Raw genomic sequence first — 17782 nt, 5'->3', positions numbered from 1 at the left:
AATCTTTTGGAGAAAGGTAGTAAAATATAGTAAATAGTACGTTTGGGGGAGTTGGATGGGGGGAATGGTTGGAGATAGACTGAGTAGCCACCCCACAGACACTCGTACCAAACATCTTCTTTTTGGAGTTTCTTTTTGCAAGCTCGCGCGATCGCTGCTCTCCCAAGTGACCAATGGCAGCCACACAGAAACACTTGCAGCAGCAGCTGGTAGCAGCCTAGCAGGTGGTAAGAGGAAAACCTAGCTGGCTCCATCGATCTGCAGCTAGCCTGTATGTTCTTCTATGATAGTATACATAAAAGAAAGCTACGGGTGATCAGTACAGGACCACATAGTTTGCAGAGCCTGTACGTGCCAAGCTGTACAAATACGCTCGGCGCAAGAAAAGGCTGTAGAAATACGTGCCAGGCGCCAGAGACGTACACCAGAAATCAGAGCCCACATGAGCACACCGGTCTCTGGCCTGCGTACCTGCAGCGCTGCACGCGCCTGTCCCCCGGGCTTCTTCTGTGATCTCTGCGAATGACATGTGGGACCTCGACACCGTGGAGGCCCCAGAGTTACTGCGTGGCGGGCCTGGAAATAGATCTGTAAATATCTGCGGGCACGCGGGTGCGGGTCCCGCAGCTTTTTTACCTTTTCTGCGTGCTTTTCCTCGCCAGTTTTACATGTGCGTACACGTACTGTATCCGGTATGTATAGTTGGTGGCGTAGAGCTGTAGGCCGCCATGATGGCGTACGCCAAGCAGGTGGTGGGTGCGCGCAGCTCAGGTGGGGCCCGAGGACGATTGGCCAGCCCGCAACGTCCCCTTCCCGAGTTCCCCATTGGCCCGGCGGGGGGCCACCGTGACCAACCGGGGAGCGCCACGTCGACCGGCTAATGATTTGTGGCGGCCCGACCATGGGTGATTTGCCCCCCGGTAATTACCCGGATTGCTTTTTTTTCCCAGAACATTAGCCGGCTTGCTTTGGGGTTACCATGATGCCTTAGCATCATTGAGCTTAACTACCTCCACACTGATAATGTTAGATAGCAAGAAATTGCTGCATGTACAAATAGATAGAGTAGAGTTATTTATGCCAGGATCAATTTTATGGATTCGAGGAGATCGCGTCTCACTTTTTTACCGTGATGCGGACACCACAAATTAATGTTAAGATCTTTCGTTGTAGCACATCAAACGAAGATTTACTACTCCGATCCGGGACGAGTGGCAGTTTGTTGCAATGCATTGGGTGTCCGCGATCCTTGCGCGCTTGTGGCTGGCGGTGCCGCGCATTTGGCAGTGTGATCTCGTTTCTTACCTGACGACGATGGAAGTTACAGTGAGTGGCACTCAATGAGGTAGAAGAAAGGGAGCGAAAGTTACAGCTTGTGCTCTTCATTGGGGCGGCCTTTCTATAATTTTGCATACAAGTGGATATATAAGATGTTGTGTCTGTGCCGGGTCCCGTGTTTTCAAGATGCAAAAGAAAGGCGGACGTTGCATCGATGGATAATGAGTCTGTTTGGATGTGCTAAAGTTTGAGTGCTAACCTTTAGCACTCATATCCTTACTAAAGTTTTTGAGTCTTGGCTGAAGTTTAGCCCACCCCATTAGCACTCCTGTTTGGATGGACTATTGCTAAAGTTTCGTATTCACCCATTAACATTTGGATCCAAATGGAGCGAATATAATGCAATGTGTCATGTCAATGCGCAGCGAGCAATGTAAATATGTGTGCAAGATGATCACTAAATCGACATGACGGCCATCCACTCAAGCTAATGAAGCACCTTTTTTATTTGATATCTAATCATATACATACATAAAATTGGCAAAAAAAATTTGTTACATACACATTAATAATGTATTTAATATGATATGGTGTGATATGGTACATATCTTTTGATTTCTATAATATCTACATTCGTATTATTAATTTTTGACAATTGCCTAACATGCCACGTGAAAAACTTGTAATCCCATATATGCTATTGTTGCGTCTATGACACGTGGGTTCTCTCACAGTCACTAACAATGGTATATAAAGGATTTAGAATTTAACCAATGGCATGTGAGGAATTATTCCTATTTTTTTGGAGAAAGTTCTCTAACCACATTTCCATTTTTAGTGGGTGCAGTAAATTAACTGTTCAAAATCACACTTTGGCCACTTTGGCCAACGGTTTATTTAATTCTAACAATATTATAATTCACTCTGTTATAAATGGCCACTTTGGCCAACGGTTTGTTTAATTCTAACAATATTATAACACTTTGGTCACACTAATTTATGTGCCATGAAGCTATAAGTGGCGAAATATTGCACTCTGTTACAACAGGTTCAAAGGACAAAACGTGAACCTTGAAACAAAGATCAGTATAAAACACAACACTCTACTCATCAGAACTATGTCGAGGCAAATTATTAGTGATGAGCATGCAATAATAATGCATGGCCATCGGCCATGCAAATCACAATGCAACTGGTAGTGTGCCTTAGCAACGACTAGGATTTGAAGTTACAAGCAATACATTTTTATTTTTACAAGCTTCCTATGTATTCAACGAGCGAGGCGCCGAGGCCCATCTAGAATGCTAGTATTATTTCACAAGCTCCCTTGCTCCCGAACTAATTTCAGCAATTTTTATATGAAAATCCTGCATTATTATTTCAAACGAAGCCTGACATCGATTTTTTTTTCAGGAGGGAAGCTGGTAGCCTAGCCTGGTCTAAATTTGGTATTTGGAAGTAGCTAGCTATAGCACGACGCAGAATTCTTGGCCAGGCGCCGCCGCCTCACGCTTGCTGCTGGCTCTGGCCGCTTCTTCCAGTGCCAAGTCTGACAGCGCGCCGTTGTCACCGCACGTGGCCGCCGGCCGGAAGCTAGGGCAGCCGCGAACATACACCGTATTACTATTTCCTGAAAGGCACGGAAGCTCCTAATTAAACCGATCGACAAGCCCGGCCTTAAACCTGGCTACAAATTAAGTTCCAAATCACGAGTCGCAGGGCCGGAAGATCAAACAGCTAGCCGACATACTTCGGCGAATCAATCCACATTAAAGCAATGACGCAATTTGACACACCGTATATATACACAGCAACAGACCGATACGATCCTAACCTTTTGCTTCACTTCTCTCCAAGAGATCGATCTATAGATATATACTAGTGCATAGAAAGGTGCAGCCAATAGCTAGCTAGCTAGCGTCCACCCAAATATGCTTCCGAGGATTAATACAACTTGTGTGTGTGTCGAAGAGGCACAACATATATATATATGTTGTGCCTCTTCGACAATATATATATATATATATTGTGCCTCTTCGATGGGTCGATAGATCAGTCGGTCGCCGTCAGACCGGCCAGGCGTGCGTCTGATTTATTTTTATACCCATTCGATCGTCGCGAGCGGTGGCGGCGTCTGCTCCCGACATCGCCATCATGCCGAGCCTCGCACGGTCGAGCGCGCCCCTGCATACGTGTCGAACGGAACACGATCGGGTTCATCAGAGTGGGACATCAACATTATTATATTATTGTTTAGTCTGTTGATTAATCCGTCAACTTGCATTGCATCGGACCCATATATAGATAGCCCTAGCTAGTCATGCGGTTGGTACTATAGCTACTATATATAGGATAATGGAATGTATAATGATTAATAAAGAACAGCATTATATGTGTCTGCGCATTTTTTTATTTCTGGAACAATAATAATATCCTACGTGTGCATGGGCCACACCACACTAGCACTAGCACACATGGGTCACGCGACTGATTTTTTTTTTTTGGGGCAGCAAGATTTTTTGAATCCGGGTGATGATGATGAGAGGATACTACATACAATGATCAAGGTTGCCTGGATCCCGATATGTACAAAATCCTTTAAAATTTAATCTAACAGTTATATAATGCCAAAATTACCATGCATGATCCCACCGTATATCCTGCTAGTTTCATATCGTGATCCTGTATTATGTGAGAGTTCTGTAAGTACGATCCTAGATAGGACTAGATAGGATCCCGGTCTAACAAGAAACTTTATCAAAATTTAAAACTAGACAGTGTCTATGGGAATTAAGTTTCATTTGAATTTTATTCGTTTACATGCTGTAACCTTAAATTAATGTAATCATTTGTATTTGGGACCTCCAGGATTAAGTTATTTAAAAAGTGCACTAAAGTTCACATAATTCAGTTAAAATAATCAGAATCAATATTTGCTCAGTTAGGTTACTTTGTTAGAACATGCCCATCCAGGTTCGGGTCTACAAGTCAGCACGGTGCGTGGGCATGCATATTTGAACATATGTTAGCTTATGTTTCGTCAAAAATATTGGCTCCATATTTTATAGTGCATCACAAGTTTAAAATAAAATATTTGTATTTTTTCAAACCTAATATAATCATGATTATATTGTTTTATAATTTGATTATCTAAAAAAGAAAAAAAATGAAATCCTAAAACCTCGGTTATGGCTCCTCCCACACCCAACAAAGATGTAGGGCGGCTGAGCTAGTCATGCATGTTGACTAGGTAGCATTTTATTAGATCAACTGACAAATAAGTCCTGTTTTTTTTTTGTGAGGCCATTAAGTCTCACAAAGAGCTTGCTGCATATCAAAGCATTGGATTGTGGCTTGAACTATAGAGCAACAGTTGTGCACGTGAGGAGTACATAGTCATAACCAAAAGCCCCGCGTGGTCCATCTTCTTGAGAGAAGAAACATGCATGTGCAACAAAACCTCTCTTTCCAGCCATCTAGACGTCCTAATTGTTTCACATTTGCGTGCGGGCAAAGCGCGTGCATGCCACATTGAGGACCACACTACACAAACAAACAGTTATAATGCTCCGAATGAACGATCTATATATATGCGTGCCCACAAAGGTTTGCATCGAGTGCTATCTAGCTAGTAGGGTTCCCATGCCACACCTTGATCTTCGTCTAGTCTCACCTTGGTATATACTACGTACTCCACATTTTGATGTTAAACTAACTTTGCTGTGCTGTTCATATCATCAGGACCATCTATTCCTCCACCAACGATATGATCATCGACACAAATCTGTGTAGAGCCCTCGGTCGATAGATCAGTTTGGCAAACTTACCGACGACGGATTAGTAGGGCCGGAGTCTTCGAGAGCCCCGCTTTTTTCCCGTTCTGCAAAAGGGACAATCGGCCTCGTGCGGGTGTGGAGCCCAGGGTTCATCAGCAGCTGCTCAGCACTGGCAGATCAGGGCAGTATTGAAGGAGAAGCTGAAGGAAGCTATCCACGGAAAGCAAGGTTAGCTCTGTTGGAAATAAACCCAGCGCGATCGTGTTCGCGGCTGGGGGGTGCATGTGCGCGCATGTGGGCGCGCGGGTGCGAGCTCGGGTCCGACCGTGTATGCACGCCGGGACGAGCGGAACGTGATCATGTGTGGCGATCGTCGTGGCGTGAGTGGAGTCGAGATCGGGGGTGATCGAGCTCGTTCATGCGAGCCGTTGAGGTAGTTAGAGCGCCCGCATTGGCCGTAGCGTCTCTGTTCCGTGGCGTGCGCATAGTGAGCGCGTCGTGGGCGCCATGGCAGAGCAGCACGGTCCGATCGACGTCGATGTAGGGCAGCGCGTGGTCGTGGGGCGCATCCGCCCGGCTATATAGCCTCTATGTAACCTCTAGATCATGCTACCGCAAGCAATTGAAGAACGGCGTCTGTCGCCGTGCGTTTGAGCGCGAATTGTCCCGCGGCACTGTTCATCTTCTTCCTCTCGCCTCGCCAAATTCTCTCTGTGTGTAGCCTAATTCGTTATGTGAGCGGTTCGGTGAGCTTGAGGGTGAAGTGGTGCGTCGATTGCGCACCAAGTTCTGGGCGGAGCATTGCCGGAGAGGTGACTTCACCGTTGACCCCCTCGGCGGAGCTCTGTTTCGCGGCGCGGCGGCGATCGGAGCCACGCCATCAATTGGTATCAGAGCTTGGATGCCCAAGATCCTGCGCTACTTCCTCGAGCAAGAAGACATGGCGTTGGTTCCGCAAGGCGCCGGGGGGAGCTCGGTGTCGATGACTTACCCGGTGCTGTCGCCAGTGAGCTACACGGCGTGGGCGATCAAGGTGGAGGCCATCCTCGACGCGCAGGGCCTCTGGGAGGCCGTGGCTCCGGCGGCAGATGCCGAGGTCGACGCAAGGAAGAACAAGACGGTGCGCGCGCAGCTTCTTCAAGCACTGCCCGAGGATATCCTCATGCAGGTGTCCACGAAGACGACGGCGAAGGAGGTTTGGGAGAGCCTCAAGACGCGGTTCGTGGGCGCGAATCCAGTCAAGACGGCGCGCCTCGCCACGCTCAAGGGGGAATTCGACCAGCTGCTCATGGCGGACGGCGACGTGCTGGACGAGCACGCTGGGAAGATCAGCGGCATGGCCGCGAGGTTCGCTAGCCTCGGGTCCACGCTTGACGACGCCGCCATGGTGAAGAAGCTGCTCGACACCGTGCCTGACCGGCTGTACCCGGCGGTGGCGGGCATCGAGCAGTTCTGTGACGAGGCGACAATGCCATTCGAGGAGGCGCTCGTGCGGCTCAAGGCGTTCGACGAGCGTTCAAGGTGGTGAGCACAGATCACCGGCAGGCAGGCGGTGCCCGGTGGTCAGGGATCGTCAAGTGGACATGGCGACGGCGAGAGGCTTCTGCTCATAGAGGAGGAGTAGAGGGCGCGGCGCAAGGCGAAGTCTAGCATCGACAAGTGCTTCAACTGCGGCGTGCGCGGCCACTTCGCCCGGGATTGCCGCAAGCCCAAGAAGGAGGTTGTCATGGCTGCCACGGCGGACGTCGACGACGAGCCAACATTGCTATGAAGATCCCGGCGTAGGCGGCGCTGGGTTTAGGGGGGTGATTGTTGGAAATAAACCCAGCGCGATCGTGTTCGCGGCTGGGGGGTGCGTGTGCGCGCATGTGGGCGCGCGGGTGTGAGCTCGGGTCCGGCCATGTGTGTGCGCTGGGACGAGCGGAACGTGATCGTGTGTGGCGATCGTCGTGGCGTGAGTGGAGTCGAGATCGGGGGGTGATCGAGCTCATTCGTGCGAGCCGTTGAGGTAGTTAGAGCGCTCGCATTGGCCGCAACGTCTCTGTTCCGTGGCGTGCGCGTAGCGAGTGCGTCGTGGGCGCCATGGCAGAGCAGCGCGGTCCGATCGGCGTCGATGTAGGGCAGCGCGTGGTCGTGGGGCGTGTCCGCTCGGCTATATAGCCTCTGTGTAACCTCTAGATCATGCTACCGCAAGCAATTGAAGAACGGCGTCCGTCGCCGTGCGTTTGAGCGCGAATTGTCCCGCGGGCACTGTTCATCTTCTTCCTCTCACCTCGCCAAATTATCTCTGTGTGTAGCCTAATTCATTAAGTGAGCGGTTCGGTGAGCTTGAGGGTGAAGTGGTGCGTCGATTGCGCACCAGGTTCTGGGCGGAGCATCGCCGGAGAGGTGACTTCACCGTTGACCCCCTCGGCGGAGCTCTGTTTCGCAACGCGGCGGCGATCGGAGCCACGCTACCAAGCTCATCATCAGGTTGAGCCCACGCCGGACCACCCGCCGCCGCTGCCTGACCGACTCCTCCTACCGGCCTCGGCATGCGCGCGCCCGACCCGATCGACGACGCGCGGCCTCTTCGATTCGCCTAGCATATAGACATTGTTTATCCCTTTAGCTAACGTACGTATAGTATATATACAGGGCATGCTTCTGATCCAGCTCGATCGATCTCTTCGTCCTTTTGTCATACGACTCGCTCGCTCGTTCATAACTACCCTGCCCTGCTATGGTCATCGACTCGACTAGTCGACTGCCATGGTAGGTGACTGCATATGCATGGCGCATGCTGCGAGTTTTCACCAACTGGGGTAGGATTGCTATTATTCCAGCACGCATTGATGACCCGGGCAGCATCACAATGGACCTGCTAGAATTTGTCGCACCGGAGGCTGTATAATTGCAGCACTGATTATCCCAGTACTTGATTACTATAATAAAATTGCGGCACCAGATCTGATTGAAGGCTAAATCGATCGATCGACAGGGATAAGGTGTGTTTGGCTATAATTCCTTTACACTGGATTTTCCATCTGGATCGGAGAAGGGTCGCCATCAAGATGCTCCTAGGTTAGTCGTCTCGGAAGTAGACCGATCGTGTCCAGGGCAAATCGACAGAGCGACCGTGATCAGGGATGGAATTGAAAATTATAGGGGAAAAACCGATTTACACCTTCAAACTAAAAATCTGACTTTCAACCGTCAATTATAAAACGGATAACAGAGGCCATCTAACTTTCAAAACCGGGCAAATTTGATTCTTAAGGTGGTTTTGAAAATAGTTTTATATTTTCTGAAAAAATATTAAAAATTCATAGATAAAAGAATTAAACTAATTTGTTTTAAATCAGAAAATATGAAACTAGTACCATATTTTATCTAAAAATTTAACCTATCTATTGCTACTCTATTTGAATAATAGTTATTCAATTCAAAAGTAATAGGCATAACTACATACAACCTATTATATATGAATCTAAAAACTTTTAGATCTGAATAACTAGCAAGTATCATGCTAATAGCCGGTTACATTTTTAGAAAAACTTTTGATACCCATGCATATCTTTTATTTAAAATAAATTACTTATGAATTTTTAATTAAAATTCGAACATTTTAATTCTAAAAAAATGGAAAAAGCACATTAGAAACCATCTCAAGGGCCAAATTTGTTCAGTTTCAATAATTGGATAGGCTCTGTTATCTAATTTTGTAATTGAATGTTAAAATCAGACTTTTGTGATTGTTCGAAGGTGTAAATTATTTTTTTTCAAAATTATACTATATCTGGATAGACGATCGGCCAGGGTGGTGTGCCCTATACCGACGAGGCCACGAACTAGCTAGGGTGCAGTGGCCGGCGGGAGAAGGCACGCACCGATCGACCTCAACCTGTCCATGGAGTACTGGAGTGCGACGAGCCTACGGCTGCCTGGTTCATGTGGCATTTCGCAGAGCCAGCCGGGCTGATGGCCTGAAGAGCACTAGCAGTAGTGGTGTGCTCCCGTCTCCAGCTAAGCTTCCAGCGGCCGCACCACCCGTATATATGTGGGCGCGTCCCCGCCGTCCCTGCCTGTCTCTCTCTCTCCCGGCCCCCTCGCCTCGCGAGAGGGACGCGGCGCGGCTTCTAGTAGCTAGCTAGGGTTAGATAGATCAGACGAGCAGGCCGACCGGGCCGGCGCCTCGATCACGCGCGCGGATCGATCGCAGGCGAGGTGCCGACGACGCGCGCGGACGAGGAAGAGGCCGGGGTTGGCTAGCTAGCTGCTGGCCCGCGCGCGGGCGGTCGCTGTTGGTGGCGGGTGGAGGTGGTGGCGGTTACAGTGGGGGAAAGGGGACGCGCGCGCGCGGGCGGCCAATCCATCGGGAAAAGGCACAGGCGGATCCAGGGATCCCAGGATTTCTGCGCGCCCCAGACTTTGCCCGCAATCCATCCGCGCTTTCCTCGAGCTCACCCTCCGCCCCACCGGTCCGCGTCACCCCCCCCCCCCCCCCCCCCTCCGCCGTGTCGTCGCTCTCCTTCCATTCCTCCCCCTCCGGCGGTGAAAGAGACCAGCCGGGCGTGCTGCCTTGGTGCTGGCCTGACCTCGACAGCTTCCGCTGGTATATAAAGTGAAGGCGGACTACAGACTGGTGGTAAGCCCCGTTCTCTCGTAGTCCCATACATGTTCTTCGCCTCTCTTCTTCTCCAGCTCTATCCCCGTCTCAGCTGACGATCCACCTCAGCTGAGGCCGAAGGTTACAGCAAGTTCGGCGCGGTGCTGCGTGTTGTCTAGCTGTTGAAGCAGCATCATCTGAGGAGTTGTGTGTGTTTGGGACAGTGCTCGATCTAGTAGGTCTGATTGGTCTGTGATTTGCTTGGAGGACTCGCTAATAGCTGGGCCGGCGAACAAGATTTGGTGCACAAAGCTTTGTGAGGCTTGCTTCCCCTCTTCCTGCGGTACACTGTAAGATATCGAGGCTTCTGTTTTCATCATCTTCAGTTCCCTGTGTTCTTCTCTTTTCGTCTTTCTTTCGTTTACCTAGTTTGTGGATCGGATACACTTTTTGCTATGTAGTGACAGACACTGGCAGTGCCCGGTAACACTGACCTAGCTAGTATAGGTGTTAATTTGTTTCGTGCATTCTTTTGAGGAATTTTATTCGGATACATCAGCCATCGGCAAGTGCTATATGGTATTTCATAAATCCGAACTCGTGGCACCTGAATAAGCTAATTAATAAGGTCTGTTTAATGTGTGTTTGTTCCTGCATAAAACCGACTAGGGTTAGACAGTTGAGATCCTTAGCATTACGTAAGTATATATAAGCACCTTGAATTGAAATTTGAACACAAGTTTAATATCCCAATTCTTGTTTGAAATTCGAACTACTGCTTTTATTGTGAAATTTCTGCAAATTTCAGTTTTTGAAGGAACGAAACCCGCACCACTCTTTTTCTTTCTTCTTTATTTAGTTGCGAAATTTTGTCTCATACGAAGGTTTTTTCAGTTTATGATGGCATATTAATAGATTATTTTATGTCAGATTAGACCCTCCATGTATCTTCTGTAAATGTGTAGTTTTTTTTAGCACAGTGGTAGGCTAAGTAGGTACATTGGTTTAAGTTTCCTTTGTCCAAAATGTAGTAAAACCAATATTCCTAATTAATGTAATTAACATTTTTTAGAAATATTTAGCCATATAATCTATCCATTCTGATGCATATCCATGCTGTTTAGATCACTAGATCATGCATGTAGTAGCTAGCTAGTATATACATTTCTTTCAGCAGAAAGGTCCTCATGTGCACTACTAGCTAGCTTCCTTGGCACAAAAGGAACCAAACGGCCCAATGAATTAATCTGGCAATCGTATACATGATGAAAGTATATGGTACTTTTTATCTACTGCCATGATTGCTCACTTTTCCTGAAAATATCATCCAAATGGAAATGAAAGAATAACTTCTGATCATGGTTTCTGATCCATTGCTGTATAGTATGCCCAGAGCTGAAATGCTTAGGTTTGTGCTCGATCCTGATATGTATGCGTGCTTCTTGCTGGTGTCTGTGTGTAGACATGGTTTGTGTACATGATCATATATAGTATATATGTATGTCTGCCCTATATATAAGATGACTAATAAATGACTAGCTAGACAACCTGTTACTACGTGGCTTTGAGTTTAACTGCATGGTAATGGCACGTTAAATTGCTGATGATATGAACTCTTGTACTGATCTTTTTGTTATGCGACACCGTACGTGCAGTTACTGGGGCTCGGTGGAATAGGATGGACACTTTCTCCCATGTGCCCCCTGGATTCCGTTTCCACCCCACCGACGAGGAACTCGTCGACTACTACCTGAGGAAGAAGGTGGCGTCGAACAAGATCGACCTCGACGTCATAAAAGTCATCGATCTGTACAAAATTGAGCCTTGGGATCTCCAAGGTAAGAAATATACATTCTGATGACAGAAATATTTCATACTGCAGATCGAGATTGAATAAGAAAACACATTCAGTTTACATAACATTCACATTTGAATCCGTTCAACAAAAAAAAAACGTTCGCATTTGGAATGGGCAGAGAAGTGCAAGATCGGAATGGAGGAGCAGAACGAGTGGTACTTCTTCAGCCACAAGGACAAGAAGTACCCGACGGGCACCCGCACCAACCGGGCGACCTCCGCCGGGTTCTGGAAGGCGACGGGGCGGGACAAGCCCATCTACACCAAGAACTGCCTCGTCGGGATGAGGAAGACGCTCGTCTTCTACCGCGGCCGCGCGCCCAACGGCCAGAAGTCCGACTGGATCATGCACGAGTACCGCCTCGAGACCGCCGAGAACGGCACTGCCCATGTACGTGAGCCTGCGTTCTGCCTGCGTACCCGAAAGACGAGTCTCCAATGTGTGATCGTCGATCGAGAACACCATTTCAGCTGACAGCACTTGATTTCTGCTTGGCCGTGCATGAATGGTTCAGGAGGAAGGATGGGTGGTCTGCCGGGTGTTCAAGAAGCGAGTGGCGACCGTGCGGAGGATGGCCGACGGCGCGCCGTGCTGGTTCGACGACCATGTCGCCGGCTTCATGCCGGACCTCGGCTCGCCGAGGCAGCTGATGATGCACCACCACCCCCCGAGCGCATCAGCGGCGGCGGCGTACGGCGGCCAGCAGCTCTACCACTGCAAGCCGGAGCTGGAGTACCATCACCTCCTGCCCAGCCAAGAGGCGGCCTTCCTGCAGCAGCTTCCTCAGCTGGAGAGCCCCAAGCCTCCCGCCTACATTGCCCAAGGGAGCTCCAGCCACCAGCCCTCCGACGAGGCCTCCAGGTACGCCGCGCAGCAACCGGCGATGGAGGCTGCGTACATGACCGCCGGCGACGACGACTCGGTCACCGATTGGAGGGTGTTCGACAAGTTCGTCGCGTCTCAGTTGTTCATCCACGGCGATGGCACCACGAAAGTGGCCGCTCACTCCAACCCCGCGCAGATGTTTCACGCCGGGAACAAGCAGAGAGAAGAGGCACTGGACTATGCCTCCACGTCTGCCAATGGCGGCAGCGAGGCTGACCTGTGGAAATAGCTGCTGAAGAACGTACACGAACCCATTGAATGCCGCATAAAGTAATATTATATACCTCCCAAATCTGATTTATAGTGTACAAATATATATAGCAGGCAATACATGTCATGGCGCATGAAGATATACTTATGCACAATAAACAAGTAACCAAAGTGGTTATATATATATATATATATATATATATATATATATATATATATATTTGACATCAGGTCTCAGGATCTGATGTTAATAAGGTATGTAGCTAGCTGAAAGCTGAAGCTAAGGAGCTTCAGTAACTGACTTGACAATTTGTAAAAATAGTCAAGCTGCCGATGGACGTCTATTTGTGCGGTCCATCGTCCAGAACGGCAGTTCTCTGGTCGCTGCCGATGCATCAGCAATATTTGTGAAATGGAGTGGAAAGTTTATTTACAGAGACACTCCCGTGTTGGACTTCTGTTTTGGATATACTGGCTTCTGAAAACACAGGACATGATCTATGTCATATACTTACTATGCTATATATGGCGTTCAGTGCTCAGTGCCCATATCTCATATTCTCATCTGCATCCTGAAGTTTACCTGATTCTGCTGCAAACTTACAACAATTGCATCAGGAGAAGAAAAATGACGAGTTCTCTGCACTATTCTGCTCTTTCACTCGATCTCCAATGTATATACGCATCCATGACTAGTTTCCATGCTGGATCAATCATGTCTCACTTTGCATCGCACATACCAGTAGCTTCATCACAGAAACCATCGCGGTCAAGAAGTTTCTGTGGTGGGGCACTCAACAGAGGGGATGAAGGGCTCCCGTATGCATTTCGACGGCTATTGCCACATCCAAGGCTTTTTCGGGTGCTTACCCCTGTTATGGGGTTGGTCCCGCTTGCATATTTGCACAATGCCTGCAAAAACAGTGTCAGAAATTAAGAGCTCACACAAAAATCAACCATGTTCCATTGCCATTTAATTAATTATATACCTGTTTCTGTGGTAGGTCAATAACAGCATCACTGAAGTCAGCCCCTTCAATGATCGCTCCTCCAAGGTCACTACGTGTGAGGACTGACCGTACAAGAACAGCATTTGTAAGGTTGGCTTCATTGAGAACCTGTCAGCAGCATATGATGTCTCAAAATTTGTTTGAACTGCAAATCTTTCAGGAAAATATGTATTTAGACAAATTCAGAACAGGAGTATAGACTCCAGTAGTTGCCATGGTATGTAGCACTCCAAATCTTGAAAATCGACATTTGCAGGTCTAACAATGCAAGCATTAACAATATAACACCAGCACAAGTATAAGATTTTATTACTACATCTGGTTTCATATGGCTATATTTATGTGGATATCTCTGCTACATATAATTTTCTGGGGAAAAAAAAGTACAACAACTCTGACCAAGATTATGCTTCATTACATTCATTTTTAACATCCTGTACTTTCTATCTGATTCTACAACCCCTGAAACTCTGAACTGCCAGCGAAGTAGGTTTCTCCATGCTATTTGAAGATTTGCTGTAGTGATACTAGAAACAGAGGAAGCCAACGCAACAGTTATTACTTATTAGTATTAGAACTAAAAGTGGAGATAACACGTGCACCAACTTGGGTTCTATTCAAATATCTTTTAACCTTAAAAATCAGGCAGAATTATCGCCATCGCAGTTTATTACTACATAAAAAGGAGAAAGCATAGGGGCAGCGTTTAATGGTGACCTAGAATTTAGCTGTGTATGCTCCATCTATGCCTACAATCAATGGAAATATGGACCATATATTTCAACAAACACAAGATATCACATTGATTTGGACAAAATATTGATACGGTGCAATAATATGACAAAGCTAGCCTAAAAGTACTAATTCAGGTTTTACCATGCGGTCCATTAATGTATCACTCAAATCAGCACCTGAAAAGGAGAAAATAATAGTGCTGAGAAAAATAAATTACAAAATAACTGAATGAACATACTAAGTTGTTTTAAGGTCATACCCTCAAATGAACTAAAAAAATACATCACTAGAACTAGGATACAAAAATTCAGATATAGAGCCCCACTTCTGTAATTTACTTTGTTTTTGGCTAAGAATAAGAGAGGTTTCTAACTATGATTCAATAATCTCCTAGACATTATGTTAAGCACACAGATATGAGAACTCAGCCAGATTTGAGTCAATTCCCCTCTTAAGGGAATGCCATAAGCTCAGAAGTACTACCAAACTATGAAAATAAATAGTGCTGTGATGAATCAACTTGAAACAAAAACAAAATGCAGCTAGCTTCCTGTTGTGATTTTATACTTTGATGATAGTGTGGTGGTTGTTGAAGTAGCAGTTAAGATGGAATCTATGTTATCTCTTGTTGACTAGCTTCCCTGGTAAGGTACATCAAATGGACCACTGACCACTAAAGGAAGGTAATTATGTGCATCAAGCACACTACAGACATCATATACGAGAATATAGACAACGAATATAACACATCAGCATAATGAAAAGTTGTTATTTTGCTCACCAGTGAAATTTGCTTTGTAAGCAACAGCCTTTTCAAGATAAGCACCATTGAATGTCGAACCACTGAAATCTGACTCTCTCATGTCAGCAGATGTGAAGTTGGCACGCCTATACCAATGGATGATGCATTAGGTAAAGAAGAGACAAGGACTAACAAATCTATTATTTCTTTAGTTTCCATATCACAAATAACTATTCTCCTAAAATATTGTTTAACTCTGGTGTATTTACAGTAAGTTTTGTAGCATATCCCTTTCCACGTTTTCTCCATACATGGTCATTTTATAGAACAAGAGGTTTCCATTTATGAGTTAAAGCAACACTCAGAAAATAGCAAAAATGCATACTTACACATTGTGACTTTCCGACCACAATTACCAACATGCTTAACTATTATGGTGACAAGCAATTTATAGACACACGGTTTTCAGCATTATATCCAGGAACTAGTGAAGCTGTATGAAGTAAGCTAATGCCTAAAATTTAGAGGCGCAAAATTACTAACTTATGTTCAATACTGAAGTTGAGAAACAGGAGTCCTTTTCATCGACTATTCACAACATTTATCAGCTACAGCAGAAGTTGGCATGGAAGAAATGAGGAATTCTATATTGAACAAGTGAAATTTAGAACCCACACCTGAAGTTCTCGTTAACATGGACGGCCTTCCTGCAAAACCATTCGCATAACAATCAAATCAGCACCACATTGTGATAGAAACGATTGAATGAGCATGACGGAGAGACCCACAACTCCAAAAGAAAAAGAGTCGCCAGCCTACTTGAGGTCGGCCGAGCCGAACTGCGCGGCGGAGCCGATGCCGAACTCGCCCCGCTGCTCGGCCTCGAACCTGTTCAGGTCCGCGTAGGCCGGCACCGCTGCGGCGACCACGGCCGCGGCAAGCGCGGCGGAGAGCGCGGCGCGCCACCTCGGCTGCTGCGGCGCCGGCGAGGCGTTCGACGCATTGCCGCCCCCGCAGGCCGGGGGGTCGGCCGGCGTCGCCTGGCAGGAGACGCGCAGGAGGCGGCGAGGGGGGCAGCGCGAGAAGGGAGGGAGTTTCGTGGGACGGGCGGGGGCGGCTGCGAGAGGGGAGGTGGATGCAAGAGTCATGGCGGTGGCGGCGATTGGGTTCAAGAGCGGACGAGCGGTCGGTGGCCCGTGGCCGCTAGGTGAAGTGGGGAAGAGGAAGAGAGAGAGACTGAGACTGGGTGAGGTGGGACGGGTGGTGGCTCGCACGCGAAAACCTTGCCGCCGTCGGGCCACGGACCCGGAGAAAAAAATCCAGTGGATATTGGGCCGATACTGTTTGTGTGTGGCATTTGGGCCTTAGTGAGCTTCTCGTGATTTTAGTGGGCTTCTCGTGCAAGCCCAACCCTAAAGTCCCTAACTACGGGTGGTGCGTGAAGAAATGTTAATTATAAAAAGTTATATTTAAGTTACTCGAAGCCTATAAGATGTGAGAAAAATGTTTAATTCCACAAGTAGCATATTTAATTTAAAAAAGTACTAGTTGTATTAGTTAATAAATATAATCGTCAAGTGTGTTGAGATAAACATGACAACCATTTGCAGCATGCACTTAGTGGTTTAAGGCTTTGCTTTTTTTTTTGTGTGACTGATTTAAGGCTTTGTTGGGTACTACTAGTAGGCAGTAGCTCCCAACTCCAGAAGCGTCCAACTTGAGAGATGGGCAGATGGCGATGGCGATCTGATAAGTCGTTGTGCAACTTGCGAGCTGGATGGGGGCACTGCACGGCCGGGCAGCTATAGCCACTTGTTCGTAGCTGTGTTTGTTGTGGTACATGTACATGCATGTCTCCTCGTTAGATGCAGCTAACACATTGGTTTTTCGCGAACGTGTCTGAGCACGTATTTCATTAAGGGGGAAGCAAAACGACCGTTACAAATTTTAATAGGCAGAGGTTATTAAAGCGATTACAACGCACCACCAAGCAAGTGGCAGGCGACCCCAACATAGAACAAGAGCAGCAAGAAGAACAGGGGGAGGGAAACTCACACGAACCCGCGAACCCAGTCACGACCAAACTCCTAAGCCTGCTAAAGATACACCATCGTCGCGAGAGCAAACAGTCTCCAAACTCAAGGTGGCAAAGCATCCACCGACTAACCAACCAAGGTGGCAAAGCATCCACCCGAAGCGATCAACAACCAGCTCGACCACGGCGGCAAAGCATCCGCCAGAGAAGAGGAGCGGCAAAGCATCCGCTACCGAAGAAGGGCGGTAAAGTATCCGCCAAAAGACAACTTGCACAGAAGCAACTCGGACGAGGTGGACGAGATAAGGCGAAGCTAGGCACAGAAGCAGGAGCTCTCCGAGGAGAGCCGACGACCACCACCAGGACCAGGCGACACCGATTTCATCGGCAACCAGCTTGGCTTCCAAGACGACGCCTCCAACGAGGGAGCGACGCCACAGGCGCCGTTGTCGTCCGACCAACGTGGTCAATGTTTTCACCTGAAGAGCACACCGGAGAGGAGGGAAATAGGGAACGAATGACGCCTTCAAGAAGGTAAACGGTGTCCGAGGGCGGCGCCGTCATCGGCCCGCAAGCAGGCCCTAGGCTTTCGCCTTCGCCCACTCCCTCCTCGGAACCGAAGAAACTGCCGAAACGCCTGGGCAGGGCACCCATCCCACCAAGTG

The 17782-nt window shown here is 47.7% G+C and overlaps 2 protein-coding genes across 3 annotated transcripts; one reads left to right on the top strand and one right to left on the bottom strand.

The window, feature by feature from the left end:
- Positions 1 to 9545: 9545 nt before the first annotated feature.
- Positions 9546 to 12779, top strand: LOC120656613 (NAC domain-containing protein 7-like). Of its 2 annotated transcripts, none has more exons than XM_039934772.1 (5): positions 9546 to 9681; positions 9923 to 9992; positions 11298 to 11480; positions 11619 to 11890; positions 12015 to 12779. In XM_039934772.1, exons 3-5 carry the CDS (start codon positions 11321 to 11323, stop codon positions 12612 to 12614), a joined length of 1032 nt encoding a protein of 343 aa, XP_039790706.1. In that variant the 5' UTR covers positions 9546 to 9681; positions 9923 to 9992; positions 11298 to 11320; the 3' UTR covers positions 12615 to 12779. The 2 variants fall into 2 exon arrangements, with proteins under 2 accessions (XP_039790706.1, XP_039790705.1); XM_039934771.1 differs by having other exon boundaries at positions 9772 to 9992.
- An 80-nt stretch (positions 12780 to 12859) lies between these two features.
- On the bottom strand, positions 12860 to 16342 carry LOC120656615 (thylakoid lumenal protein TL20.3, chloroplastic-like). The gene is made up of 6 exons (XM_039934773.1): positions 15902 to 16342; positions 15760 to 15789; positions 15122 to 15228; positions 14482 to 14516; positions 13585 to 13713; positions 12860 to 13507 (listed from the first exon to the last, which is right to left on the bottom strand). Exons 1-6 carry the CDS (start codon positions 16228 to 16230, stop codon positions 13316 to 13318), a joined length of 822 nt encoding a protein of 273 aa, XP_039790707.1. The 5' UTR covers positions 16231 to 16342; the 3' UTR covers positions 12860 to 13315.
- Between the last annotated feature and the right edge of the window lie 1440 nt (positions 16343 to 17782).

The sequence above is a fragment of the Panicum virgatum genome, chromosome 1N (assembly GCF_016808335.1).
Source record: "Panicum virgatum strain AP13 chromosome 1N, P.virgatum_v5, whole genome shotgun sequence".
Taxonomy (NCBI): Eukaryota; Viridiplantae; Streptophyta; class Magnoliopsida; order Poales; family Poaceae; genus Panicum; species Panicum virgatum.
Note: the sequence above shows the minus strand (reverse complement) of the source record. Positions and strands in the feature narration are given on the sequence as shown.

Coding starts and splice junctions, on each gene's coding strand:
- LOC120656613 (XM_039934772.1), top strand. CDS start 11,321: ATGGACACTTTCTCCCATGTGCCCCCTGGATTCCGTTTCCACCCCACC. Junction 11,481..11,618: donor TGAGCCTTGGGATCTCCAAG/GTAAGAAATATA, acceptor TGGAATGGGCAG/AGAAGTGCAAGATCGGAATG. Junction 11,891..12,014: donor CCGAGAACGGCACTGCCCAT/GTACGTGAGCCT, acceptor TGAATGGTTCAG/GAGGAAGGATGGGTGGTCTG.
- LOC120656615 (XM_039934773.1), bottom strand. CDS start 16,230: ATGACTCTTGCATCCACCTCCCCTCTCGCAGCCGCCCCCGCCCGTCCC. Junction 15,229..15,759: donor CATGTTAACGAGAACTTCAG/GTGTGGGTTCTA, acceptor CCATTGGTATAG/GCGTGCCAACTTCACATCTG. Junction 13,508..13,584: donor TTGACCTACCACAGAAACAG/GTATATAATTAA, acceptor CTGTTTTTGCAG/GCATTGTGCAAATATGCAAG.